The sequence below is a fragment of the Haliotis rubra genome, unplaced genomic scaffold, assembly GCF_003918875.1.
Source record: "Haliotis rubra isolate DU_JTF1 unplaced genomic scaffold, ASM391887v1 Scf99, whole genome shotgun sequence".
NCBI lineage: Eukaryota > Metazoa > Mollusca > Gastropoda > Lepetellida > Haliotidae > Haliotis > Haliotis rubra.
In genome coordinates, this window is record NW_025767734.1 from 2,076,387 (window position 1) to 2,086,647 (window position 10,261).

Here is a 10,261-nt window from a genome sequence, read left to right on the forward strand (position 1 = left end):
TGTCACGGAGTTATTATGATTTATGCGGGGACATATGATTGATGCACCAATGATGCATGGCATGCACATGCACAGTTTCGTGTTAAACATGTGAATTCTGATGCTTTGACAAAATTAAATAACGATAACAGACGGTGTAGCTGTGTACGAAACAGACAGGCCACGTTGTAATATGTTATCATATTTCATATTTGTGTACGGCTTCACATTATAATGAATACTTTAATTCTCAGACAAATTCATTATTAATAAAATTTATGTCACATATACACCAAATACACTCAACATATGAGACCACATGCTAAACCATATTGGCAAGTAATTGAAGTAATTTTCTCGTGACGAAGTCCACGCGGGCCAGACTCGCGCGGTTGACAGTAAAAGGGAGGTAACTCTAAGTTAACGCGGATCAAAGGCAATGATGACCTTTTATATCTGCTTCATTCCGTCAATCTCATTCCCGACATTAAAAATGGAATTATATTTGTAATCTGCACTCATAAATGAGTTTTCTGTGATAGTGTGTGTCATAAGTAATGGGCATGTGAAACTACCGAGTATGCAATCGGTTCTATAAGGTTATTCCTTACGCTAAACATTTTTCATAAAGAACAATGTCTGCATATATGTTGTTGCATACATGTTTACTATTTAAATCATTTTGCAAACTGACTGACACAATCTGACCATTTATTCTACGATAATATAGGATTCCAAACATTTTTATTTTGAATTTCACCATCCATGTACTGAAATAAGAGGGTTAAAACAACTAAAAAGTCAATATATATACGTAGAAAAACAAATAAAGGAACACAGGAAAATTCAAGCTTTCCTTTATTATTTTCCAGTTTTCGTAACCACAGCGCTATTCAAATCTGGTGAAGAATACTAGAAAATATTAAAGGAACACTTGGATTTTCCTGTTTTCCTTATTTGTTTCTCTACGTATGTATTATATAATATTTTAGTCTTCTAATCAACAGAGACCCGGGTTCGAATCCCCACTTGGGCACAATGTGTGAAGCCCATTTCTGGTGTTCCCGGCCGTGATGTTGCTGGAATATTGCTAAAAGCGGCGTAAAACCAAACTCAGTCAGTCAGTCTAATCGACAGATAGTCTAGTAGGTGTTTTTAAGCCCCTTTCGTCATTCTGTCAAATAAATGGACTAATGTTTAGGCTGTTTGTAAAGTGCCTGGAATATTTGGGCATTTTATAAAAAGGGATTTACACATTGATTGTGTTTCAGCATTTTACACAATGACTGTAGCATATATATGTATATTCATACAGTTATATTAGCTATACACGTAAATAAACTGATAAGAAATACTTTATCAATGTAATCACAATGCATTATACACTCAGTGATACGCTCAAAGGCCATGTTTCTATTAAACGATAAGCCCGGTGAAGATCCGGGTTAGAACTGATCTTCAGTAATCCATGCTTCTCGTAAGAAGCGACTAACTGAATCGTTTGGTCAGGCTCGCTGACTTGGTTGACATATGTCATCGTAACCCAAATGCTGGGATCGATGTTCATGTTGTTGATTACTCGATTATTTACAGACCGCCGCCATATAGCTGGAATATTGCTGAGTGTGGCGTAAAACTAAACTCACTCACTCACACACAACTATAAACGATAAATAACATGCGATGAAATGGGGTTTAACATCGTCAGGACGACGACGAAATGATGATGATGATTATTAAAGGCAAAACAACACCACAACTCTGCTGATATTCATACAAAATGAAGATTTTGTGAGACCCGTGAAGATCCTTGACATAACTGCAGATTATGGTTTGCATAAGATCTTTTTCACATTTCTGTTTAATGGGGTAAGTATTGTGGTGAAAATAGAAATGAAGCCTATGGCGTTATTACAATGCTGAGGGAAATGTTTTTGACGGCAATGTCCCGTTTCTTTCCTGACATTTCTAAATATGGTCTTCACGGTTTCGAACATTCGTTTATACGACATATTCGTTGGGGAAGTGGCGATGTGACAGATAAATTGGGCTCGCTGTAACACAGGACTATAGTAAATGGATTATTGTGTACAACAAACGATGATGCAGGTACCAACCGCCTTTTCTTTGGGCCACATCTCCAATACAACCGAAGCGACCGATGACTTGTCCACCTTCTGTATAATGAAATCAGGCACATCACTTTAAGAAACGTAAAAATTCAAACAAATGTTAGTACCTCATGAATGTACCGTGTGTTTGTTCTTTTTCTCATTAATATATATAGGTGGGAGGAGAGAGTAAGTGAGAAAGGTTTTAAGCCGCGTTTAGCATGACAGTATTCTAGCAATATTACGGCGGGGGACACAAGAGATGTGCTTCACACGTTGACCGTATGGGGAATCGAACCCGGGTCTTCAGCGTGACAAGCGAACGCCTTAACCACAAGGCTACCCCACCGCCTATCGTGCATAAATTTCACAGACACTGTGAGTAGTGGTGTCACTGAAGCGACACTAAATATTTAAGATGAAAAAGTATCCCACCCACACATTATAGGTATTTTTTTATTGAGACTGATTTGGTCCTAATGTCTGATATTAGGATATGTCCATCAAAAATAAGTTTTCGCGTGTATGATAAAAAAATATTTCTTTTAAACTGGACTTACCGAACAGTGATCTAAAAGAAGAAAACTTGCCCTCATAGTTAGCAGTTTCGATATGTTTAATGTCCTTGTTGTTTATTAAATTCATTGCCCTTGTTCTCGAATAAGAGAGTAGGCGAGTTGGGTTTAGGCCACTTTTAGCAATATTCCATCAATGATTAGGGCGGGGGACACCAGAAATGGACCTAGTACATAATGATTGTACCCATATGGGCAATAGAACCCGGGACGCTTAAACCATTGGGCTACATCGTAGGCCCTCTTTATTTGCACTTTCGTCGCACACCCTATCAACCCTACAACATTGGTTAGATGACGTGTGCACAATAGGATTTTTCCATACAACTATACTTATTGCACTAAATGTCAACAATAACTCTAATGTATCGACTTGGACATGTAACTCCATTAAACGAAACGGCGGTATCCGTCGTCCTGGTTCAGAATACTAGACATGGCCAAGATTTTCGAAGCTCTCTCAGCGCTAGGATAGTCGAAAGTTAATGTTAATGAATGGCACTTACGACTATCTTAGCGCTAAGAGAGCTTCGAAAATCTAGGCCCTGGATCTTAAAGTATGCCGAAATGTACCACTAAGCCGAATAACAGTTGTCCAGATCTACTAAGGTTCCGTAAGGCGGTTAAGGGCAACATTTTTATTTTCTGTGTTTCTCATCGCCCGACCGACCTTCTAATTTTAATGCCGACCCCCTAAAAATCCTTTTTCATTCAAACACCGCCAACTCGAACCTAAAACGTACCGCCTCGCCATATAAAATGTTTATCTTTTAATAAGTCGCTGCCACAAGTCCAAAAACGCGAAACTGTAAAAAGAATTACAATATTCAGATCATTTTGTCTTTATTAAGTTTTTTTTTCCCGACCGACCGGCCGATGTTCAGAATTTGGTGGCTACGTGAAACACAAAAAAATGATGCCCTAATGGCGAACAGATTTCTTAAAGTGCTTGTATATGATATTGGCTATCTGGCCAAACGTTGACGTGGCGAACCTTGGTGTAGTGATCAGTACATCCATGAGGGGCAAGTCTCTGTCGACGTTCATCTTACAGTAAAGATGCAGAATGTAGTTGTCTTGCCAGTAGTACCTACTCTCCGGGTACCATATGTCGTCCAAGCACGTTGACCAATCAGGTTTTAGGATTCTGTCACGTGGTCCAAGGTGAATGAGATCCCTATTGCGAAGCATTATAGAATAGGGCACAACCACTGAGTTATACCCCCACAACGAGTCATTAAAAAGTTTGTAAGAGCTCAAATACAGGTCAAGAAATTTAGAATTCTTCTCAGAGAGAATAATGCCATTCCCTAAGGTAGATGGTTGTTCCTCTGACATGACGAAACTGTGTGTTCGTAACGGGTCAAGACGGTTAATTACAAAGACATCGATGTCGAGATAAATACCTCCGTAGTTCTTGAGAATTTCCAACCTGGCGACGTCCGATTGATGCTCAACCACGCTGATTGGTCGCCCGAAGATGGAGGTAGGTGGCGTTGTGCGCACAAGGGTCAAGTTGACTGCGAAGGTCAAAGGTCTGCCACCATGTCCCTTTTGGTAATTGGTTATAATGGAAGTATATGCGGTCTGGTTTCTGGTTAATGGAGGCACTGTAGATACATAGGAACATATACATATGAAACTGTGTTTCCTTCCCAAACCAAATGTAATGGATGACGTTGGGTACGCGATATGTTTCTTCTGTAAAGGCTTTCGTCTCTCCAAATAATACATACCGGGCCACATCGGCAATACAACCTGTCATTGAAGCCACCGATGATTTGTTCACCTTCTGTATTATGAAATCAGGACTCGGCACTTGAACAAACGTAGAATTCAAACAAGAACTGATTCCCTTCCTGTTCACGTCATGTATAACTTGTGGACAGATAACTGCATAATAACGCCCATTCACCACCGCCATTACGACGTTTGGACACACCCTGCGTTTTTGTTTCTGAAACTCCTCTTTTGTTAAAAACTGGAATCTGTGACCAAAGTCTATTGTGACATTTGGACCCGAACTCTTGGTGCCAAGCCTCAAGTTATACCCAAGACGGAACAGATCTACGCCTTCTGTGAGAATAACATCAAAATGAATAAGGAAACCGCCATGCTTGAGAAGTATCTTACATTCCACACAACTGTCACGCAACACTGATGTATCTGTTTTGATGAACGTAAACGACGGTAGTTTCATGACGTCATCCCATCGTGGTCCCGACGGGGTAATGGTGCTATAGAAACGTATTTCATCGGGCTTTGCAAAATGGTAAACGCTTTTAATACTCAACAGTTCCATCATGTTTAAATCTCTAACTGTACTCTCGTCCCACAGGTAAAGAAACACGTTTGGCACGGATTGGGCAACTTTGGCCGTAGATTCGAACAAGACCTTCCTGCCTATGGTAGCCAACTGAGTTGATGACTTCAGTATGTTGTCCAGTGTTGGTGGTGGGTTATAGGCCGTATAGGTGACGTCTATACTGACCAGAGTTCTATTTCTCAACAGATGGTCAGCAGCTGGCGACTGCATTTCATTCACGCAGCACATCCCGGAGTCAGCCTGCTGATGGCGGAGAACGTTCCTCTTCTCAACAAGTCCTATCAATTTGTTATAGTCAATTTGACCTTTCTTGAAAGCATCATCAATTAGGTCAACTATATCTTTTAGAGACGACGCTTTTGACAGGTACAACATGCCTACTTTGTTTTTATTAACGTAAGCAAGCAGATCATATCGTTGTAAGTCATTCAGATTCTTCAAAAACACGATGTTTGGTGTAACAATGACATCGCCGTGGTTCCATACCATATCTCTCATGGTGGGCGTATATCGGGAATAATTCCCGGCGTTTATTAGGATTAGTTTTCTGTTTGGGATTATCTGAAGGGTTCGTCTCCACCATGGCGTGTTCATGGGCAACACGTGACAATGGAACATTACTTTGCACGGGTTCATGTTCTTCATTACACTCCATACAGACAGAAAATTCTGCATTTCAAAACGGGAATTATCCTGACCAATGAGGAAGTGGACAGTCAGGTTTTGATAGGCATGTGGTTTATTATTGTACTTGATTAATTCATCGGGGGATTTCTTTTGATGAATGATGCTCCATGAATTGCTTCCATATACATCCAGATGTAGTCTTTCAGTTTCAGAATTCAGATCGATAGGACCTTTCCTTCCATGCATGCCTGTGTATGGTGCACCGTTCTTGCCATGTAGTTCACTGTTAGTATCACGTGCCCGATTGTGTTTCCCAGTGGGCGGTGACTGCAGCAGCCTGACCAGGTTAGCTACAGCCAGAAGTGTACAGCAGCCCAGCAGGGCCATCAAAAACATGCGACGTCTTGCAGACCATCTAAACAGCCTCTTCCCCGCCATCCTACCAACAGATGCAAAACATCATCTTTAATATAAAATCACTTCTGCTTTGTGTCGGGAAAGGACTTACCGTGTGTTATATAACAGATGATCATAGACAGAGAGATGTCAGATTAAGGTTTGTAATCGAGATAGATATCGGATGTATCAAGAACATATTTTTCTTTAGAATTTCATGAATATAAATGTTGGTTAACTCTGGGAACATAGGTGAACCGATCATATTTTCGCAGAACATTGAGATGAAACGCCAAGGAATTAATCAGAGCCACTACTATATAGTATATACAGCAATACTCCACCGTGACGATGATACTGACAGAAGAGTACGAGCTAATACATGACGCACCAAGGAAATAAGCAGTGCCATGTTTGGCACAGTACTACCTTCTTTGTCCTTTAAAAAGTGTTAATTCCAAATTGATTATTACATCTTCATATACCGGAAAATATATTTATAAAACTTACATGAAACGCAGTTATGCCTCCTCACACCATCCCTCTGCTAAAAGTAATGTCGTCCACGTCGACGTCCACTTCCACGTCCACGTCCACAGTTACGTAACATATTATGCTTGGTTACCCAACCTACAGTAGTAACACAGCGTTAGTGACAAATTGCAATCGTCCCATAACGTGGTTCATGGCGATATTGACTACTATCTCTATATCATTTATAAACCACTGCGACGAGTTAATACAAGGTAGGACTTGATAAGAGCAGAGACCATATAATAGATTATATGGTCTCTGATAAGAGAGGGTGCATAGTGTAAGTACCTTCACGAACTGCCCTCAGGGTCAGGACAACGCATGTTTGTGTCCGAATCAATACATTAACTGTATTAACCTTGATATGACAGATAATACTATCGTTGTTAAGCATGTGCCTGACGTTGTACATCCGCTGTCACGAGGTCGTGGTCTTGTTTATATGACAAAATGATAAATTTGACGGTGCTGCGATATGCAATATCACTTCCACTTGTTTGAAATGAAAATTCAGATGCCACGTCAGTTTTATCATAGAAGGTTATCTGAAGGTCGGAGATGAACTAAGTGTAATGATAACAATATATTTCGATCGAATCCTGGCACTGTCAAGCGAGGTAGCTCCGACAGTTCTCGACATATTAGGATAAATGACAAGTATAAATACAACAATAAGCCCGGAAACACGGGAGTACATTAAGAGTATACATGGAGGTCACGCTGAAGGTTACGCCACACGTTACGTTGCACATTGAGTACTTCCTTGTGGCATTTGGCCTACAGTCTTATGCAAAAGCTACCGACGGTGCGAAACAGTACTGTATTTTGTGAACACCTGGTGTGATTAATACTGATTAGTCATTAGTGATAGTTTCAAATCATTTTCATCTCCATTAATTTGCTCTCTACGTCCACGTGATTTTTTTTCGACAGATTACCTAGAGCGTTTCTTGCGTAGACGTAAACAAATTCTAACTGCAATTTTAACTGCTAATATCAAGAGACGCGGATTAGTAACTTAATGCCTATTTTATGATATCACAAGTTATATTTCTACATAGAATAACACTGACAACTTAATAATGTAGAGAACATTCTATTCGTTACGCATGTTGACACAGCGTACATGAAACGGTTACTCGTCAAGAGTTCTAAACAATTTGCCTCACTAAAGGACGATCTAACAGCAATGGACCCATGAAGATCCGGGTTAGAATTGGTCTTCAGTAGCCCATGCTTGTAGGAGGCGCCTAACGTGATCGGGTGGTCAGATTCGCTGACTTGGTTGACACATGTCATCGTATCCCAATTGCGTAGATCAATGCTCATGCTGTTGATCACCGGATTGTCTGGTGCAGACTGAATTATTTTCAGATCACCGTCATATAGCTGAAATATTGCTGAGTGCAGCGTTAAACTTTCAGCACAAAACTAACCAAGACCGACCAGCGCCGCTTGCGACCAGCAAAGGTTGATAGGTAGGATTTCTAACTCAGAATTCACAAGGGATAGGACTCTGCAACAAGGTCTGACTGTCACTGGACAGATTGTTCTACTGATTCAGAAAAAATACAATAGCAGTGTCTGCAGCTGAATAAAGTGGTTAACTACTCATGACGATGTGGGTCTACAGCAGCTCATGCTGAGGTTACTAACGGGATAGGGTGGTCAGGGTCGCTGACTTGGCTGATGCATGTCATCGTATCCCAATTGAGCAGATCGATGCTCCTAAGCCCAGTCACTGGATTGTTTAGTCCAAACACGATTTCTTACAGACAGCTAGTCGTATAGGTAGTACATTGCTGCGTGCGGTGTGAACCAGCAAGCCAAGAAACATAGTGGGTATCAGTTATATTTCATGTTGTTTACCTTTCTGCCCTTGAAAGTCTGTCTCTGATATCTTCCCTAGACTCAAAAATGACTTTCTTACCGAGGAGGTGATTGCCGACTTTTTGGCGAAGATGACGAACGTTGTTGACATTCAAGTGTTCATCACCAAACAGGAACTTATCAATGAAATTATTCACGTCTTACGGAAATCCACCCGTTCACAAATATTTCAGACCCACCCTGACACACCATCACCATTGAAGTCTTACTGAACGGATCACAACATAGCAACTACTTGTTGTTTTATTAAACATGAATGGAAAAGGATCGGTCTAGAAAACTCTTTGTTTCACGAGTTCTCATCATATATATATATATATTCAGTTGCTTTATTACCCCGAGACAGCATCAGGTAACTTGATGCCATGCCCAGCTGAGACGATAAATCTCATTATATTGACATATCTAATTGCGTTCGTTGTGCTGAATGGTTCATGAGCCCACTTTCTCAGCCAAGACGCAATAGCCATGTATTTTATTGGCGTCAGCTGCATCAGGATCGTCTACCCCTTCTATCTTGAGTTCCTTGACCTTTAACCCCGCATCTGTCAAGGCTGTCGTCAACTGACCTGGGCTCAAGGCAAGGCTATGGAAGTTTTGCCCATCAACTGTGTAGCAGTGCTCAAAACACGAACCCCGCATCACAAGATGGCCGCCATCCCGGAGAAGAGATGCGACATTCAGCACACTTCGTCTGTAGGTGTCAATGTCCCGAGATGCTGTCTCGAGACAATAGCTGCTGAATACACAGTCGAAAAACCCCGTGTAAGAAGGCCCGAGAGGTTCCGACTGTAACACATCACACTGAACGACGTGCTTGATGTAGGATTTCAGCGACGGCAGTCGAGTGGATTCGAAGGCTGTACTGGAAGTAGACAACAGCGCGGTCAGATGTTTGGAGTGAGGAAAGCAACTTATACAGCAAGCTGAAGATATGAACATAAAACATCTACAATGACTTACGAGAAAAGCAAAGGTTTAATTACACATTGTGGCGAGTGGATTTTCAACTCATAGTTGAACAGTATGGAACAGGAAACGTTTGTACTAAAGTTAAACAAGATTTGTGCTCTGGGACTGGCTTTCAGCGTGCAATATCATAGAACATTCAGGAATATGGAGACTATCTCTAGGATTTTAGAAATAGCACAAGTCGATGAAGAGTAGGCGAGTGTATGGTTTTACGCCGCTTTTAGCAATATTCCAGCAATATCACTGCGGGGGACACCAACATGGGATGAACACATTGCCCCTATGTTGGGTATCGAACACGGGTCTTCGGCGCGACGAGCGGACACTTTAACCACTTGGCTACCCCATCGGCCCCGTTGAAGAAAAACAGTGAAGATTCTCGATTCTTACTTACTCTAGTGAGAATTGTTTGACGTAGTACTGGCACACGTGGCTCCAGCTGAAGTTGACGTCATCACCACGTACCCATCCCTTAATGACTTCAAGATTGGCCGGCGAGAAGTCCGCCATGACGATATGGGTGAAGTGGTCAGGGGCGCCAATCATGCTGCTGAGGTTAGGACCACAACCAAGATCCAGTAACTTCGTCCCCGACATGGCCTCTAGGATTATAGTAAATTATTTGTCTTTATTATTAGTGATATTGCTGAAGGTGGGAGAATCATAGAAGAGCAAATAGGAGCAAATAGTTCAGTACAGATTCAAACAGTTTCACAAAATATACTGAACGCTATTTGTTTTTTGTTCACTCATAAGCGCCATAGCTATTACAAATACAATTGTTTATTAGCGTGTCAACAGTTATACAAACATCCAGAAAATCTAGACAGATAACCCACCCATAGAATAAC

At 41.1% G+C, this 10,261-nt stretch overlaps 2 protein-coding genes across 2 annotated transcripts; both read right to left on the reverse strand.

The window, feature by feature from the left end:
- Positions 1-3,986: 3,986 nt before the first annotated feature.
- Positions 3,987-6,725, reverse strand: LOC124265632. The gene is made up of 2 exons (XM_046700417.1): positions 6,525-6,725; positions 3,987-6,057 (listed from the first exon to the last, which is right to left on the reverse strand). Coding segments are annotated over exons 1-2 (1,941 nt in total). The 5' UTR covers positions 6,527-6,725; the 3' UTR covers positions 3,987-4,118.
- A 1,986-nt stretch (positions 6,726-8,711) lies between these two features.
- On the reverse strand, positions 8,712-10,007 carry LOC124265701 (nicotinamide N-methyltransferase-like). The gene is made up of 2 exons (XM_046700503.1): positions 9,805-10,007; positions 8,712-9,303 (listed from the first exon to the last, which is right to left on the reverse strand). Exons 1-2 carry the CDS (start codon positions 10,005-10,007, stop codon positions 8,871-8,873), a joined length of 636 nt encoding a protein of 211 aa, XP_046556459.1. The 3' UTR covers positions 8,712-8,870.
- Positions 10,008-10,261: the final 254 nt, after the last annotated feature.

Bases quoted from the DNA above. Each gene is read 5' to 3' on its own strand.
- LOC124265701 (XM_046700503.1), bottom strand. From the start codon at position 10,007: ATGTCGGGGACGAAGTTACTGGATCTTGGTTGTGGTCCTAACCTCAGC. The intron at 9,304-9,804 runs GTAAGTAAGAAT...GTCTACTTCCAG, and splicing joins GTCAAACAATTCTCACTAGA to TACAGCCTTCGAATCCACTC.